The 20,074-nt window shown below is 39.2% G+C and overlaps 1 protein-coding gene across 1 annotated transcript; it reads right to left on the bottom strand.

The window, feature by feature from the left end:
- Positions 1 to 16,807: 16,807 nt before the first annotated feature.
- On the bottom strand, positions 16,808 to 17,743 carry LOC311598311 (olfactory receptor 8B4; the record flags this gene model as incomplete). The annotated part of the gene is made up of 1 exon (XM_084783345.1): positions 16,808 to 17,743. The coding sequence occupies exon 1, from the start codon at positions 17,735 to 17,737 to the stop codon at positions 16,808 to 16,810; it is 930 nt and encodes a 309-aa protein (XP_084639471.1). The 5' UTR covers positions 17,738 to 17,743.
- Positions 17,744 to 20,074: the final 2,331 nt, after the last annotated feature.

The following is a 20,074-nucleotide window of genomic DNA, read 5'->3' as shown; positions in this document are numbered from 1 at the left end:
TGTATCCTCCCATTCTTCCCTCCCTCCCAATTTCCCCTTATTCCCCTCCCCTATGACTGTTCCTGAGGGGGATTACCTCCCCCTGTATATGCTCATAGGGTATCAAGTCTCTTCTTGGTAACCTACTGTCCTTCCTCTGATTGCCACCAGGTCTCCCCCTCCAGAGGACATGGTCAAGGGTGAGGCACCAGAGTATGTGAGAAAGTAATATCCCACTCTCCACTCTACTGTGGAGAGTGTTCTGTCCATTGGCTAGATCTGGGTAGGGGTTTAAGGTTTACCGCCTGTATTGTCCTTGGCTGGTGCCTTAATTTGAGCTGGACCCCTGGGCCCAAATCTGCCTATCATAATGTTCTACTTGTAGGCTTCTAGGACCCTCTGGATCCTACTACTTCTTTCTATTCTAGTAGTATACAAAGTACCATCCAACACTATAAATACTACTTGGTAGATATGAAGCTTCTAGCTGGGTACCAGTTGCAAATCTCCATGTTCAATGATATAAGTGGTATCAGCAATAAGGCTTTATTGTTAGGATGTTGAGAGAAATCAATAGTAGCCTGTACTGTTTGGGTTGTAGTAGTCTATGGGCCACAAAACTGGACCTTCTAGGCCAACAAGTCTAAGATAACAAGTCCAGACTCGAACCAGACCCTTTCCATGGGTCTTTCCATTTGGCCAAGGAAAAGACAAGATTCCTTTAGCTTATTAAGAGCATGAAGAGACAGGATGAAGGAACTCCCACCTAGGTCCTGTTGCTATTTCAACTGATTTCTAGCAAAACTCTGACCCACTTTTTCTTGTGTTTATCATTAGACAAAAGTATCATACTTCTCACAGAACATAAAGAGTTTTATTTTTAAGATTTGGTTTTTTTATGAATTTCACTACAAATTGTTCATGGACACTAGCGTAGTTATAAATGGGCATAAATAAAGCTTCAGAATAAAGGAGAAGAAAGAAAAGGCTGTCTGTTGTTTGTTTGATATACCCAAGATTTTTTAAAATATTTTTATTAATTTATTCACATTACATCTCAATTGTTATCCCATCCCTTTATCCTCCCATTCCTCACTAGAGAATTCTCAACAGAGGAATATCAAATGGCTGAGAAACACTTAAAGAAATGCTCAACATCCTTAGTCATCAGGGAAATGCAAATCAAAACAACTCTGAGATTCCATCTTATACCCATCAGAATGGCTAAGATCAAAAACTCAAGTGAGACCACATGCTGGAGAGGATGTGGAGGAAGAGGAATACTCCTTCATTGCTGGTGGGAATGCAAACTAGTACAACCACTTTGGAAATCTATCTGGTGCTATCTCAGAAAAATGGGAATAGGGCTTCCTCAAGGCCCAGCTATTCCACTCCTTGGAATATACCCAGAAGATACTCCAGCACACAACAAGAAAATTTGCTCAACCATGTTCATAGCAGCCTTATTCATAATAGCCAGAACATGGAAACAGCCTAAGTGTCCCTCAGTAGAAGAATGGATAAAGAAACTGTGGTACATTTACACTGTGGAATACTACACAGCTATTAAAAACAAGGAATTCCTGAAATTTGTGAACAAATGGATTGAACTAGAAATGATCATAATGAGTGAGTTAATCACAAAGATCTTTATTGTGTCTATTTACATCTATTATTATCCCTTGCAATGCCTGAATTCAACCACATATTTATTATTCACACGTTTTTGAAATTTGCCAAGTATCTGAAAAGTGTGTGATTTTCTGCTTCCCATTCATGGTTGCTTGCATGTGTATAGCACAGACAAGTTCTCTGCCTGCCTTGAGGATATATCTTAGTATTCTGAGTAATTGGTTTTGTTGGCTCTATAATATATTACTATTGGTCAAAAGTTAGAATATTGAAATAATACTGACAAAAGTCTCCTTTCAAAATTGTATGTATTGACTATGTACAATATAGCATTTTGAAGTACATGTGTGGTGAAATTGTTAAACCTAGTGTCTAGCAATTAGCCTAGGATATCACTTTTGGGCTGCCAAAGCTCAAATCCCTTTCTTTCAGTTCAATAACTCAATGTTCCTTTTAGAACATTCAGTGCTTTATTCCCACAATTCTCATGTCACATTATATACTGCTATCTTGTGTTCATCCAGCTCACTTCCTTCTTGTGTCATCTGTCTAAACAATACTTTCTCCATTGAGACTCCTGGCCTCCTAAGCCCATCTTACCCACATGGGCATCAATGTACATATGTAACCATAGTTTACAATAGTGTCCAATAAATCTCTTGCATAAATCTCATTGGATGAATCTATAACTTCATCCAAAATCTTCTCTGCCCCTTTTCCCCTAACTCTAATATATACCATTTGGGGAGGATGGGAGGCTAGAGGAAGAGAAAGACAAGATTTGTGAAAGAATAAACTCAAAAGAGCAGTGAAGACTATGAGGTAATCCCTGTGTAACAGGCCTGCAGACCAATCAGATTGGTGGAACAAGTGTGAGAAGGTTTTTTTTCCACTTCACAGTACATTGTGGAGACGATATATTGTGGCCATACATATTGAAAGTCTTCATGTATATACATTATAGCATTTTAGATGTAGAAGCCAGAAAACAGACTGTTGTAGCCCCTTGCATTTTGCTATATCAAATAAGTGGGACTTTTTTTTATTAAAGAAGTTTATTTAGCATACAGTTTCTGGCTGAAAACCTAAAGGTTGAGCACCATGAAGTTCTTAGCCCCTGGTGAAAATCCCCCTACCTGCATTACTACATATTAACAAAATCTGGAAGGAAATCAGGCACATGGCAGAAGAGACAAGTATGTGCTTTATAACAACTAGCTCTGAAAAAAAAACCCAACTCATTTGGAAAAGACACATTAGTTCCTACAAATAGTGTAATCGCCTCCCACTATGCTCCATCTCTGAAATATTTCCCCATCATTCAACATCACCATTGCGAGACCAAGCTTCTAATCCACAGCCCTGTGACAGAAACATCCAAACAGCATCTAACCCATAGTACAGGCATATTTTCCTAAGCTTGATTAGGTGCATGCTCCCACCTAAGAGATTCTTCTGCAACGATGCAAGTATTGGGAACCATCTGTGGCTGTAACAGGATGATGGGTGGTACCGTAGAGCAGAAATGTGCCTACTCTGCAGCTGAAGGTTTCTTAATCCGCCATTACTCTGAGCATCCCTTTAAAGCATCATTCCAAGTTTCTGCATCTCTGCTATTCCTTCTACCAACCCATGAGTTAGTTTTGTGACTTGCCAATATAAACCTTGACGCATTACTTTTCCTACATGATAAACCAAACCATGGACTGACTGGCAGAGGCATATCTATGAAAAAAATGTTCATTTCTAAGTCAGAAACGTGAAGATATATTTTATTAACCTTGTAAGATTTTTTTAAATTCACATAACAATTAATCATTTAAAGTAGCAGTTTTTGCAGGCTTTTTTGTGCCTGACTTTTCAAAAAGGAAAATTCTAATTTGCTATTGTGGCATGTGATGACATGATTGTCACTCCCAATAATAAGTCTTTTTTCATAAAATATCAGCCTCTTGTGTTGCAGCTTGGGGATGGCTACGAAAAGGTATAAGTATGTAAAACATGATTCAAAAATTATAGGGAAGAACAAGATCAAAAGGATCCAGTTCACCTGGATTATCTAATTAATGCTACATTCAAATAACACTCTCAGAAAAATTAGTAAGAATAGCATGGCCCTTTGGCGTCCAGCTAAATCCAACACAGTGTTAATTTTATTCATTATGACTCTGAACTCCATGGTATATTTTTTTTCAGCATTAACAGTAGAGTAGAGGATAATTAATGAATATCATGGCATTTGATGTTTATTGTCTTCCACCTAAACACTAAGCTCTACTGTGTATTTCCAAAATTAGACATTTCTACTTACATATCAAAGCACCACGGATATCTTGCTATGACAATTATTTAAATAAGGCCTTTGTCCTGAAAGTGTTTCGAGTCCATGAGACTCTACAAAGTTGTTTGGTACACATATGTACACTGATGCCCACCCTGGGCCTGTGAATCTCAATGGAGAATGTAATGTTTAGACAAGTAACACAAGAATGAAGTGAATTGGATAAATATAAGATAGAGGAATATAATGTGACATGAGAAATGTGGAAATAAAGCAGTTCCTTCTAAAAGAAACAGCAAAAATAAAAAAATAAAATAAAAGATTCATATGTAACAAGCAAGATACATTCCAGGGACATTAGGTCCACAGTGGTTTTATGGTAATTACAAATTAGAATGGGGATGAAGTATAATGAAATGAAATATAATAAAAGATTAACATTGGTTAATTGTGAATAATAGCTATGGCCTAGCCCAGTATTTAGGGTAGGCATTCAGTCGGGTCCAGAAGTGAGAGAATTATATGCAGGAAACCTAGGCAGTGACAGAAGGAGATAGGGAAAACTGCAGTAGGCCCAAGAGAATGCAGGTTTGGGAGTAATCTATACATGACCTACTCATGTGGAGCTTAGGAGTGCAGGCTGCTGTCTCTTAGTGTACACATACAATTCATATTGCCCATTGTTAACTTAAACTAGATTCGGGCCTTGGAAATGCCTCCAGACATCAGTTTTTCTCAATGAGTTATACCCCAGCATAAAGCATATAGATGAGGCCTCACTAGTTTATGGTTGCTGGGTTCTCACATTAAAGCTCATGGTATGTGAGCAGATAAACAGGCAAGCCCTAAGCTGTAGCCAGTCCAGTTCAACACTTCCATTTTCAGTCCATAAACGTGTAATTACATGGTATCCCAGAGTTCTTTGAGCCTGTCCTAGTTCTGAGAACTGCTGGCTTCCAGAACTGTGAATAAAAGCTAAGTAAGATATTCAAACTAAATTTATTGCAGTTTCATCTCTTGACACCATCTTGGTTATTCTGGTCTCTGAAATGAATATGGATGAAGCAGCTGAACACAGATTTTAAAGCTTGAATCTGTGTAACTGGGGAAGAATATAGAGACTTGAGTCCTCTCCGCGGGAACCAGCATGAGAGAGCCTTGCTGTGCTCTCCATGGAAATCCTTGCTCATATTTGAGAAGAGAGCACACAGCACACTCACTACACAAATTTTTCTCATACTGTTGAGTTTCCTAAGTTGTCTAACCAAATAGAGCTGCTACTGCTAATCTATGCATCTAGCTATTTAAGGTATCAGGTGGTAAACTTGGCACAGAACAAAGCAGAGTTCCCTACACCCATAGAGCTCACAGTATGGTTAGAAATTAGAGTTCTGCCTGGGTCCATAAATAGCACAAAATATATTTCCTCAATGTGTAAATCTCATACTTTTTATATTATTTCATTATGTATATATTTCAACTTAATGTGAGAATGTTTTTAGTCCTGTGATTTACTTGGATTTTCATTGTTGTTTAGAGATGTATTTACAGTCTCATTGTAAGCCATCATTAAAGGTGATATTTACCAGAGTCAGTAAAACCAATACCATTAGCAACAACAACCAGAGGAAACCAAAAATGTTTCATAACGTCTGGTGAACCCGTAGGATTCCTGAATGGATGGCAAAATAATCAGTTTTGCATCCACATTTATTCATTGGAACGAGCCCTCCTGGAGATGTGGGAAGGTGCCTAAATGATTCAGTTCTTTGACACAGAGCCAAGAGAATGACCCAGAACATCTTTAGGGCTCATTTAGATTCTTCTTATACAGAAAAAAAAATGGAGATTAAAGTGTCCCGCATCTGGAAAGCAGGCAACCAGTGGGGCGAGGAGGAAATGACGGCGACCCAGAAGATAGGACTCTGTGCCAGGAGCTAGCAAAACATTTGATGAGTGTGTCTGGATTCTGCAGCCCATTTGCTGGAGGGCGAGTATGGGAGCCTCAAGCTGACAAAAGCTCACAAGCAGAATCACTTTCCCTCCACTCCACCATAGTGACAGCCTCTGACTTAGGAGGAGGAGGAATGAGGTGCCAGGGGATGCCCAGGGAGAAGGCACCTCTGCCAATGGGATGACTGGCTCTCTGGAGACTCGTGAAATGTTTAAGTGGTTTCTCAGGGGTTGAATTCTTACATTAATTTGTGGGTGTTCTTTGGATGTTTTGCAAGTTAAAGAATCATTTGTCACTTTAAAATCTCAAGACCAGCTGGGTATGGTGGCCCATGCCTTTAATTCCAGAACTCAGGAGGCAGAAGCAGGTGGATCTCTGTGAGTTTGAGGCCAGCCTGGTCTACAAAGCGAGTCCAGGACAGCCAAATCTGTTACACAAAGAAACCCTGTCTCAAAAAAAACAAACTAACTAACTAACAAACAAGCAAAAACACCTCTTTTGGTGCAATCACCCAAGTCCACAGTGAAAGACCAAAGACAACTCTGCTGAAAGACCATTTCACTTCCAGCTATGTCAAGGCATAGCTACTTGAAGGAAAGGCATCTCAGTCTCCCCAGATAAAAGATATCACAGACCCAACAAAAGCAAGCTCCTCAAACTCTATTAAGTGACTATCAATCAACTGCATAATCCATAAACTTTTAAAATACCATAAATAAGATAATAGCTGTTTTAGGTTTTTAAAATATATGAAGCATGGAAAATACTTTGTGGATAAAGATTGCATTACCATTCTGGCTGTCCAGAAACTAATCCACTTTACAGAGAGAGAATCTTCCAGTCAATGTTTTAGAAGATCAGATCATTGTGTATCAAAGCATACTGCAAGTTTACTTTGTTGTATTGATTACTGCTCTATTCCAGCACCTATTTAAAGCAGTTATGTTTGCTTCAGAGAGCACTGTGCAATTTTTAATTACAGAAAATAAACTAGTTAAAGTGGTTCACACACACATGCACACACACACACACACACACACACACACACACACACACACACACACACACGCCTAACAAGTGTGAGAATGAAGACGCAGCTGAGAAGGTTCTAAACCAGGCAGTTCACTTAAGTGGCCACCAGGTTGTGCTGGTAACTCAGTAACATTATTCAAGCCAAAAAGAAAGGGGAAATTTTTGCTGCAAATTCATATTTTGATTCTTTTTCAAGCCCCTGAAATGTATAAGCATGGCTTTTACATAACGCCTTATATAAAATTTCACTTTCTTATTAAAAATCATATGCTTTTATAAATGGTCTTTCAATCAACATTTAAATTAAGCAGTTTGAATACATCTGATTTTCAAATGCTTAATGGTCACTATCCGAATTGTATAGTGAAGAAAGACAAAATAGAAATGATTAAAAAAATAGAAATGATATGACAATTACAATACAAACAAGTCACTAATAAATCAGCCCTACATAATCAATTGCTTGAATGTTGGCTCCAAGCATGCTTTCTTGTATTGCTTACTGATCTAGTCTAGCACCTGTTTACATAACACACTAGGAACATGATTTATCCAGATGAATGACTGTTTGATGAATTCACAATTACATAAAAGATGGCGGTAATTCTTATGTCCTCTGATTTTAAATTCTTATCAATACAAAATATAGCCTAAGTATGTTTCTGTAGAAAGAGTGTTCATAACAATGTCAAGATCATTTAATAAGAATTTAAATTGTACACATCCTCTAAGGCTATTTAAAATAAATTATGTAAATAAGATGGATTTCATTATTTGCGTATTCTTACCCCAAACCTACTTAACTAAATCACACTAGGACATTTTTCACTTATTTTATTTTAATATATAAAGTTATGTGATGCAAACCACATATTCAACTACATACATGTAAAGTTTGGCATCATCCCAGAATTAAGCTAGCCCAGTTCTCAGCCTTTTCAGTGCTGTTGCTAAAAGCAAACAATGATTCAACATTTCTTTGTAAACAGCTTTGATTGCCCACTAACAGGGCAACCTACTAAGAATATGTGCGTGTGTCCGCTTGCAGTCAAAACAAAGGCAGATTACCTCTCGCCAATAGATTCAGGACACCATCTATGTGACAGCCCTCTCCTATTCATTGTTAGACATTTATCAAGGTTGCTGTATGGAATTCGAGGTCATTTCTGCGTTGGTCATTTTGCTATGGCCATCCCTTTACCAATTCTCCCGCTTCTGAAATTCACAAATCTCTTTTACCTCTTCCTGGGATTCACTGCATCTTAGTGATACAAACCCATCAGCTGGAACCACATAGCAATGGCCTTAACGTGGAACCACCCAGTCTAGTGAGCAGCAGATTCCTTAAGCCTGACTCGGTTTGCTTCTCTCCAGAAAACAGGAAGCTGTAAGTAGAATGAACGTGTCGCCTCTGCCTTGTAGGAAGCGAATGACATGGAGGAGTCACATAGAAAAGTATGCAATTTGCTCCACGATTTCAGGAATATGTTTTTTTTTCATTTGTACCAGCAAGCTATACTAAATATATTAGCAGTTAAAAAATATCAAAGGCCCTTAGCTGGACAGTATTGTTTTGACTTTGTTTAGACTTTGTCAGTTGTGGAGCCTAGAACATGTTTCCAAATCACAGAAGATTCTAGAGACAGAAAAAAGCTATAACTAACCATGAACAACTCAATTGAAATGTTAACATTCCACAAAATACAGCTTAATTATATTAACTATATAGCATGGCGTTACAAAATAAAAATTGGGAAATTGTGTGCAAGGATAGAGTATCTTGATGATCATAGATACTTAGAAATAAAAACAAGTGAAATACGCCAATAGAGACTTTGGTTCTAGCATTTTAAATAAAATAAATGAAGGTAAATAGAACCACTAGGTTTTCCTATCAATATCATTTTATGAAGTGAATCTAATTGAGAATGAATCATAAACTGGCTCTTCCTGTGCAGATGAATTCAAGCTTTTTCTACTTATCTTTATTAAACTATTACAAGTCCTTTGTGTTAAAATTCATTGTTATTAAAAATTCATTAGTTAAATGTTTATATTAAGAAATATTAGTAGTGGTTAGGGGACAGTTCAGTCATTAAAATGCCTGCACTGCAATTTAACTCACACCAGAGTTAAATCTGTAGAATTCACAGAAAATCTCCAAGTGTGCTGTCACATTTTTTTATTCTACACTAGGGGGCAGAAGCAGGTGATAGCCAGGGCTCTTAGTTAGCCCAGTGTCCTTGGTGAGTTCCAGGAGAGGCCAGTGAAAGACGCTGTCTCAAAAAAACCAAAGTGGATACCACAAACTGGAGGTTAACATCTGACCTCCATGAATATCTGCACACACATGAATAGAAGTGCACATTGTCTACATGCCAAAAAAGGAAGAAAAATAAATCAGCGGATCTCAGCCAAAGGTAGAGGCTCATGCCTGCAGTCTCAGCACATAGAAGGCTGAGCCAGGCAGTCCAGAATATAAACCTAGCCTGAGTTATTTAGTGAGGTCCAGATGAGTATGGTCTGCACGAAACCCTATTAAAAAATATAACAAAACAAAAGGAAAGAAGGAAGAAAGGAAAGAAAGCTAAAAGATTATGTCTAATATTGCACTTTTCATACATCCATGAAGTAAACGTCATTTGAATGTGATGTGTTACTTTTTCTATTGCTAAATATTTACTAATATGTTATTTTATGGTTTTGTTCTGGGAAGTGAGATTTGACTCTAATTCTGTTCTTCATGTAGTCTTTCGGATTTTGAATCCATGTTATGATCACTTCCTAAAAACAACTTTGAAGGATTTTTTTTTTGTCTTCTTTATCCGGGCTCTGAATTTGTTTAGTATGGGAATTATCTGTTCTTTGGTAAGATTCCTAGGCAAAACCATCTGCAACTAGTATTTTTGGGTTTTAACCCTTTGACAACTTTATCACTTTTTTCTGTCTGAACAGAATTTGCCATATAAACCTGGGGTAATAATCATTTAATTAATAATGAAATTTGTCATTTATTTTTTTCTCCTACTTCTGCTAATTCCTCCATATCTCTGTCTTTTTAGCTTGCTCTTCCCATTTTTCTATATTAAAGTAGCAAATACTGGTCATATTTCATTGTCCTCGGGGTACACATTGTTGAAGGCTAACACTACTATTGCTTGCCTCCTAATTCAGTTTTTTTTTTCTCTTTAGCTTTACTAACTCCTGCCCTGTTTTATTTTGGTCAATTTTATTATGTTTCTTTCTACCATAGTAAGTACTTAGTTAAACTTTTCATTGTTCAGCAGAATACGTAGGATTATTTTTATGCTTTACATAACTCACAATTTGTAATGTGTTATATGATATTTTCGTATCTTTTTCTAGATCTTTTATGATTTAAATGTAACTTAATGGAGAACTTTAGTGTCAAAACTTATAGAATTTTATGTTCTGATTATGTAATTTTTAGATTATTACATGTCATTCAAAAAACCATTGTCTATATCATTTCAGACGTGCCAATGAGTTCATCTTCTATGGTTCCAGCTACCTATATACAACCGTAGTCTAAAAATATTAAGTGGAAATTTCTATAAATAAATAAATAAATAATAAGTAAAGTTGAATGCCATTCTCTGTAACATAATAAATTTGTACACCATCCTATTCCATCCTCCCTGAGATGCAAGCCATCCCTTTTTGCCCATCAAAGCCATGCTGTACATGCCACCTGCCTGCCACTTAAGTGACCTTCTTGGGTACCAAATTGTTGTAATAGCATTATGCTTGTATCCAAGGAAAGCTTGTTTTATTTGTTAGGAATGCTGGGGATTTTGTTACACATGATATTATTCCATTATTGGTGTTAATATTTTACTATGCTTGATTTATAAATTAAACTTTATGATAGATATATATGTGTGTGCAATAAATCATAGTATAGCTGTGAGTCAGTACTGTCTGGGGTTCCAGGTCTCCAATGAAATCTTGGAATATATCATCTGTGAAAACAGAGCTGGTACTTATAAATAACATGTGTGTGACAGAAAAAAAGTTTTCATCAACACTGTGTTTATTATTCTCTGTAGTTTTAGGGCTCACAGGCATAAATATCATATATTAATCTTGTATTGTAGTTTATAGCTTTATAAAGCTTTTCCTATTAACATTTTTACCTATTTACAATTTACCACTGCTGTGCTGGGATACAGTATTAATCATGGACTCTTCTTCTGTATGATCTCAGTAGTGAAAATAAATTCAAGGAGCCAAAATGGAATGAAGTATGATTATGTCTTTATTAATAGAAATGCAAGGAATCAAGTTTCCTTCTCAGAAATCAGACTCTAAATTAGCCCAATGGGAAACAGAATTGGCCGTGGCTTGGCCTTGCCAAGATTTGACTTCAGTTCATCTCCCACAAGGCAGTAATCGAGACAGTGATCATATTGCTGTCAATGACTAACTTGTTGCTCTCGTTCAGTCTTATCTATCAAATTAGTCAATCTTGCTCTCTTAGACCAGAGCAAGGAAAAAATAGGAATATGAGTTACCTGTTCTGTCCAGCAACATTTTAGTAATAACTGCTACTTACAGAGTAGCCATTTCCCACTTCTTAGAGAAAAAAAGGAAATTTTTTTTTTGTTTTTCAAAATGACAATGTTCTCAAATTGAATGCTAAGTTTTTCCATCTCCTGTGAAAGTAAAATGGTTAACAAAATGTCAGTGGAAGTTACATATTGAATAGGTAAAGCGCCCTTCTGCTCTCTCGTTCGCTCCTGTATCTTCCTTCTGCTTAAAATGTGAACAAAACCAAAACACCAGAGGGGCCATCTGGAAACCGTGATGCATCTTTGAGAACAAGCTCTCATTTAAGAAGAAGAGAAGAAAGATAAAGACTGTCTTCAGTGACACAGCTTTGCCACATCAGTCCTGAACTGCCCACTACCAGACACCAGTTATGTTCAGAGCCACTAGAGCCGTCACCTGCTCTCACCACAACATGAAGCCCTTGGTTACCAGCAGCTGGTGCACTCTCTAAATGCGTTACAGAAGTGTAAAAGGAGAGTGTGATCTGTGCTGAGAATGAGGCTCACTCCGAGTCGGACACAGACACCTTCCCATCTGCTCCTCAGAATGTAGCATGGTCCTCATCCTTTGGACTCTCCTCTCACTACTTAATGTCTCTCACTTATCTCTGCTCTTTCATGTTTAGAATAAGTAAGAATGCTACATTGATAGACAAAAATAGTATATTCATCCATACAATTCCCCCCCCAAAAGTCACTCCTTAATTGTTAGAAAGTTCTCTGTGACCATGCTGATCATGTCTTTTATGTTTTTAATTTATAACTGATTACAGATGAATCCATCAGGGTCGGAGTTGTATTAGAAAGTCAGCATCAAGCCAGGTGTGGTGGCCCACGCCTTTAATCCCAGCACTCGGGAGGCAGAGGCAGGCGGATCACTGTGAGTTAGAGGCCAGCCTGGTCTACAAAGCGAGTCTAGGACAGCCAAGGCTACACAGAGAAACCTTGTCTCAAAAACACAAACCAAAAAAAAAAAAAAAAAAAAAAGAAGAAGAAGAAGAAAGAAAGAAAGAAAGAAAGAAAGTCAGCATCATATCAATGGCTATTGAAACCATGTGACCTGGAGAGATGTTTCAAAGAGGAAAGAAAAATAGACCAAAAACAGAGCCCACAAGAATCCTAATGGCCTTGTTGAAAATCAACATGTGAAGACCCAGGACTCGGCTGAGTCTTGGCAGAAGAACTCTCCGTGGGACCTCTGACACAGCTACCACTGTACGGCAGCAGTTCCTGGTTGTTCCCATTTCTGACAATTAAATAAAAAAAAAATTCTTGCACACAAGCCCAAACTATCAAACAAGAAGCCCTATAATCAGCTCAGGAGAGAGGCGAAGACCTTGGAGATTTATAAGATAACAAGTTTCTACAGGAGCAATTAGTGGCTCTCAGCTGGGTGTTGTGAGAATGCAGGTTTCTGTCATTTCAGATGCTGACAGAAGGGACTGCTTTTCAAAGGATCCAAGCCAATGTTCCTCTAAGTAAAACTTATGCTCTAGCTCCATTCGCCCCAAGGCCAACAGAGAATAAATGCAGAAAAAGTTCTTTTTTAGTGTAATATATCTACTTGATAGTGTTACTTTCTCCTTGGGTCTTAAAATGTCACTACTTCCCTGTGCCTACTCCTAGCTGTCAATAGTGTTTGGTTTTTTTTTTCCTTTGCACAGATGAAAACAAATTAACTTTTTTAAAATTCACTTTAAATCCTCTTCCTCTTCCCTCTATCTCCCCTTCCCTACTTCTCAGATTTGGGGATCCCTCTATCACATCGAGTAGCATCATGACTGAGCTCATCTCCTTCCTCTGTGGCCAGGTGAGGCAACCCCACCAGAGGGAGGTGATAGAAAAGCAGGCAACAAAGTCCATGTCAGAGACAGCCTCCACTGCCCTTATTAGGGGACCCACATGAAGACCAAGCTTCCCATTGGCTACTCATGTGTAGGGGGCCTAGTTTGAATCCATGCATGGTCCTTGGTTGATACATAAGAATGTTTTATTTAATCACACCATTTCTACCTTCCCACCACTCAAATCCACCTATGTCTCGCTACCAACTATCCTTCAAATTTATGTCTTCTTTGTCCACTGTGTGATATTGTAAGCTTATTTGTGGGTATACGTGTGTGTGTGTGTGTGTGTGTGTGTGTGTGTGTGTGTGTGTGTGTGTGTGTGTGTTCCTAAATAACCTGTCCAATCATGTAATGCTTGCTGTCTATATGTATGTTTTCAGGGCTGACCATTTGGCACTGGACAACTGCAGAAGGCCATCTCTTCCAACCAAGCTTTCCTCAGTTACCCATAATTCTTTCTTCAGGGTTGAGGCCTCATCGACTTTTCTCCACCTAGTTTGGCATGTTCATCAGTGTCATCTTTATTGATCTCATGTTTGGACAAACATGTTGGAGAGACTTTATGTATGTAGCTTCTGATAGCATTGGGAGAAATGATCTCATGGCAGACTCTCTGATCCTCTGGCACTTACAATCTTTCTACCTCCTCTTTCAGAGAGTTCCCTGAGCCTTAAGTGAGAGTGTTTTACAGATTCATCCATTAGGACTGAGCTCCACAACTCTGCATTTTAATTGGCTGTGGTCTTCATCTGTTGCAAAGAGAAGTTTTGTTTTTATTTTTCTTTCTTTCTTTTTTGAGATATTTTCTTGATGAGGGAACAAAGACTACATTTTTCTGTAGGTATGAAGACAAACGTTGTAGACTGTTGTTAAGGATTATGCTGCTGGCTTAGTAAATTAGTGATTATAGATTCTCTTCCAATACCCATGACTTCACTAGCACTGAGTAGGTAACTAGATTTTCAGTGGCAGGCATAGTCTCCTTCTTGTTGAGTAGGTCTTAAGTCCAATTGAAGAACTGTTGTTTACCACCACGGTGTGCTTGCCAATACAGCATCCTAAGGTTATCATGACATGCTGGTCACTGATGTGGTTCATACACATCATAATTAAGTAGGACTGTTGGTTGCCTCCCTCCTTCGGAAGCTTGGATGGTATCTTCTGGTACCACAAGAGCTGGTCTTCAGGGAGAGAGCGTTCAGGTCAGTTCCAGCTGAAAAGTGTCTGGACCCCGTTTCTAAAGTATGTGATTTCTTCTGCAATAGGCATTTTCCTCCCATCACTAGGGGGAAACCAAGAGCCACAGCTATAGGCTTATATGTTTTGGAGAGTCTCTTGGACAGCCCTGGCTAGCAACCCAAAAGAGGGCTTCTCATTCTGGTGTTGAAGTTTATGCTAGGTGGTCTTTGTTTCTTGGTTGGAGCACCATCAGCCCAAATGAGAAAAGTTCATTAAAACTATATATGTATATAATTTATACATGGATTTACATGTATGATAGGGAAGTTGGTAAATATATAGTAGTACTTTTAACCCCTCATTTCTTTTGTTTTAGACAGGGTCTCACCATGTAACCTATGTTAGTCTGCCACTCTGTATCCTCCCACATCAGACTGCTGGGATTACATACATATTCTGTCAATCCTAGCTGCCCTTCCTTATTATTGACTCGTTCCTAATATCCCAAGACTTGCATATGCCCAAATACGCATTGCCCCATAAAAGGTGGAATTTAGCTACTCCAGAAGACTGATTAGCATAAACTCAAACCCATTAAAAATGAGGTACTGTGCATTAGGCACCTCACAGCAATACAATATATACAGTGCTTTGCATGCTCAGTGAACACTGAATCCCATCCAGGCATCCTTAGTATCTCCCTTCTTCAGTGATCTTTTCTCTCTAGTACATGTGAAGAAAATACAGTTTGTCTTACCTCTTGTCAATCAACCCCAAGGAGATGCTTCTCCTTGCTGCTCTAAGCTACCACCCATGACATTTTGCTTATGACTCCACCTGAAACACTTGGGCTGCCTTGTTTTCATCATCCTAGCAGAAGTGTTTGTCCATCAACAGAGGGGCAACAGGAAGCCTCACTTCCCTTCACTGCTTTATCCCCTACATTAGCACACACCAAGCATCTCTCCAGTTTTTCAGAAGAATAGGAGATGTAGATGCAAAATAAAAGATATACAGTAAGTCATTCTTCATGTGACTTCCACAGTGTCCAAAGTAAAAGCATTCTTCTTAAATAATGGCTGTTCTTTCACAAAAGGATTGTGAACTTCCCCATATCTCAATATACGCTAATATAATCCTAAATTCACCATCCTCTGTATACCGAAGGTACTAAGAGGGAAGAGTTCTCAAAAGATGAGCTATTCAACATAGACTAGCTAAATATTTAGCATAGTGGTACAGAATGGTCCTTGGCACTCAAAAAGCATATCCAGTCGAGCCTCCCTAAAAGATGGGAAAGTATTATAAGATTCCACTTCCTTCCTGGTTCTATAATGAATTAAAAAAGCAAACACACACACACACACACACACACACACACACACACACACTTACTCGGAGATGGTAAAAATCTAAGACCATGTTGAAAAATAAAGGAGGACCAGACATAGCAACAAAATCCAGGCTGACTTTGAGCCAGCCACTCTTTTATCTTAGTAAGAAGGCAGACGATGAGACAAAAGGGAGACTGAAGCTAAAAGAAGTATTCAAGGTCATCCTCGGCTCCTCCTTGAGTCCAAGGCCAGCCAGGATACAAAGAAAGACACTATCCAAAAAACTAAATGAATAAAAATAAAAATACTTTTTCTAAAAGTTCCAAAGTTCCATGATGTCCTCAGTCTCTCCAGAGGAGAATCGGTCAGCATGTTACAAAATCATACAAATGCATAGAAGTTCTGTATTCTTCCTCTGACCCTCAGCCACAGAGCACAGGAGATTTACCAATTACAAAATTATTCACCGCAGTTACGATCCCAAGAACCAGAAATTTTGAAATGAAGTTTTTGTGGTTTGACTCATTCTTACAAATCAGGGCATATTAAGTTTCTTGTGTGAGGACTTTTCTTGTGTATATATACATATATGTGAAAGGGAAAATTTATGGCCTTCCTGGCCAAGTAGCCTTTTCAAGAGTTAAAAGATCATTACCTCTGATATCCCAGACACTACTTTGATAAGACAGGTCATAAAGTTGATAAACTTGTTCCTGGGCTTTGTGCCACACTGTGCCCTTTCTTCCAGCTAGAAATATTTTTCCTGGACAAATCCAACAAGGAAAATGGAAAGTACATCAGGTTAATAATCTCCTTAGGTCTAATATTGTATTCAATAAGTAATAGCATTTAGTAGATACAAAGTTGTGGCAAAGTGAAACCAAATGGTATAATCCTCGGAGAAATCTCTAGTTTTTAAAAGTACAAGCATTGCTTATGGAAACTAGTGCTCGAGTGTGCTTACTATGTTTTACTTGCCAGTGATACCACCATACCCATCAGAAGAGCACTCTTTTCAAGGTTTTATTGAGGGCAAGTTTAACATCTTTATTCCTCAAACTGTAGATCAGTGGGTTAAGCATGGGAACTACATTGGTATAAAATACTGAAGCAAACCTCCCCTCTTCCACTGACCCAGGGAAAGAGGTTGTTAAATAGGTGAATGCCCCTGATCCAAAAAACAGAGCAACAGCAACTACGTGGGAACCACACGTTCCAAAGGCTTTGTATCTGCCCTCAGCAGATGGAATCTTAAGAATGTTAGAGAGAATCAAAGCATAAGAGATAAAGATGCTGATGCTAGATGCTGTGATGACCAACCCAACAACAATAAAAAACACAAGCTCGTTGGCATAGGTGCTGGTGCAGGAGAGCTGGAGGAGGGGGAGGACTTCACAGAGATAGTGGTGGATCAGATTAGAGTCACAGAAGGTAAGTCTCAGCATGCTTCCAGTGTGGGCTATGGCCCCAGCAAACCCTATCACATATGAACCGAGCATCAGCAGAGCACAGACCTGAGGAGACATGGTAACTGTGTACCGCAGAGGGTTGCAGATGGCCACATAGCGATCATAGGCCATCGACACCAGTACATAGCACTCAGAATTGACAAAGAAACAGAAGAAAAACAGTTGAGTCATGCATCCCACATAGGAGATGATATTTTCGGAGACAAAATCATTCAACATTTTTGGGGTAAACACACAGGAATAAAGGAAATCTATCAAGGACAAGTTGAAGAGAAAAAAGTACATTGGAGTATGAAGGCTAGAATTCAACCCAATTAAGGTGATCAAGCCCAAATTGCCTACCACCGTGAGCACATAGATACCTAAGAAGAAGAAGAAGAGGGGCAGCTGGAGAGCTGGTTGGTCTGAAAATCCCACAAGGATAAACTCAGTCACAGAGGAGCTGTTTCTCAGAGCCATTCTCTCCTGGCAGGTCACCTGGCAAAGTGGAATAAAACACGGAAGATGGCAGGCATAAGAAACCACAATGGCAGAAGGCTCTAGAAGATAAGTCAGGGTGTATGCGTGCCCTCTATTCTTTGGCCTCTCCTCCCTCATCTACACTTCTCTTCATCTTAAATGATTAATAATGTGACTGAAAGTAGCTCATTTCCCCTGGCTGATTAAAAGCTCAAGTTGTTCTACTTTCATTGACAACAAGGATTCTGTTCTTGCTTAATAGATGAGGAAGCAGGTGGTTTCAGTCAGCTACCCATGCACGCTCAAAAAGAAAACTCAAGATCCAAGAGTACAACCAAGGTCGGCTCCCTTAGGCTTTGTTAAATTTAAACCTCCTTGTCTCATGGACAGAACACTCTCCACCGTAGAGTGGAGAATGGGATATTACTTTCTCACATACTCTGGTGCCTCACCTTTGACCATGTCCCCTGGAGGAGGAGACCTGGTGGCACTCAGAGGAAGGACAGCAGGTTACCAAGAAGAGACTTGATACCCTATGAGCATATACAGGGGGAGGTAATCCCCCTCAGGAACAGTCATAGGGGAGGGGAATAAGGGGAAAATGGGAGGGAGGGAAGAATGGGAGGATACAAGGGATGGGATAACCATTGAGATGTAACAAGAATAAATTAATAAAGGAGAAGAAATAAATAAATAAATAAACCTCCTTGTCTCTCCTCCCTCCCTCCCTCCCCCCTCCCACACCCCCCATCTCTCTCTCTCTCTCTCTCTCTCTCTCTCTCTCTCTCTCTCTCTCTCTCTCTCTCTCTCTCTCTCTCCACCACATACAAAGCTCAAACCTACAGAAAAAATGAAGCTGAAAGTATTCCCTATACTGCCACTGCCTTCCACCTCCAAACCCCTTTACTTACCTTACCTCAGAGGCAGTGCTGATGGCAGCAGAGTGATCGATGCTTTCTAGATCCCTTATGTATTTGTGTGGAAGAAAACCATCAGTAAAGAAAGAACTCAGAAATTTCCTTTGCTTCTCCTTGGTTCTTCTGAGTACAGGGTTTTATGTGATAGCCTTTTCCATTATCCAGAAGAAGATCGTATTACTAGGCCACAAATCTGACAGCTTTGGGTTTTTATTCTTATTCTCCTGGTGCTTAGACTCTGAGTTTTATCTGACCCTAGTTATCTGAAGTGCTCAATGGATGGACCTTAGTTCAGTTGGATTGTCCCAGTTCCTCTCCATCAACTCCAAGAAAACAAACGACCCTTTTTAAAAGAACTGAAAACTGGCGTATTGCAGGAAATTGCACAACTTGGTGATCTTGGGGACCTGATTAGGCAGATTCCCCTGGGAACTTCTCTAAACTCAGTCTCCATGGGGATAAAACTACTGCTTTTGTTTACAGGCTCTGAGAGATACTTACTACCATCTTGGGGAGCTGAAGTTCTACCCAAACTGCCCTGTACTCTAGAGGTGTTATTATTTGCTAAGTTTGGGAGTTCATTTTCCTTTGTTTCATTTTTGGAGGCTAAAATTGACTTTTTTTTCTTTGTTTTCTCCTTTATTAATTTATTCTTGTTACATCTCAATGGTTATCCCATCCCTTGTATCCTCCCATTCTTCCCTCCCTCCCATTTTCCCCTTATTCCCCTCCCCTATGACTGTTCCTGAGGGGGATTACCTCCCCCTGTATATGTTCATAGGGTATCAAGTCTCTTCTTGGTAACCTGCTGTCCTTCCTCTGAGTGCCATCAGGTCTCTCCCTCCAGGGGACATGGTCAAAGGTGAGGCACCAGAGTATGTGAGAAAGTAATATCCCACTCTCCACTCTACTGTGGAGAGTGTTCTGTCCATTGGCTAGATCTAGTGAGTTAACACAGAAGCAGAAAGACTCAAATGGTATATACTCATTTATATCTGCATAAATGCCCAAGGGGCATGTCCCACGAAAGCCTTCACTTACCAGGAAACTGAGACAGAGGGGAGGGCATTCTAGTGGGACTCTAGATGAGAGAAGCATGGGAGAATGGCAAAGTAGAAGGATCCAGAGAGTCCTAGAAGCCTACAAGTAGAACATTATGATAGGCAGATTTGGGCTCAGGGGCTCAAACTAAGGCACCAGCCAAGGACAATACAGGCGGTAAACCTTAAACCCCTACTAAAATTGACTTTAAGAAGAAATGATCCCAAACTTATTATCTACCATTTTCTATTTCTTCAAGGGAACTTTGAATGGGTGACAAAGAGAATAATTCACCACAGTATTCCCAGGTCCATGAGCTTCTTAGAACAGTGAGACACCACCACACATGTGACCTACACTACAAAAGGCCACAAACAAA

The sequence above is a fragment of the Acomys minous genome (genome assembly GCF_964271855.1).
Source record: "Acomys minous genome assembly, chromosome: 5".
NCBI classification, from domain to species: domain Eukaryota; kingdom Metazoa; phylum Chordata; class Mammalia; order Rodentia; family Muridae; genus Acomys; species Acomys minous.
The sequence above is the reverse complement of the archived record's forward strand: the minus strand, read 5'-3'. Positions and strand labels throughout refer to the sequence as shown.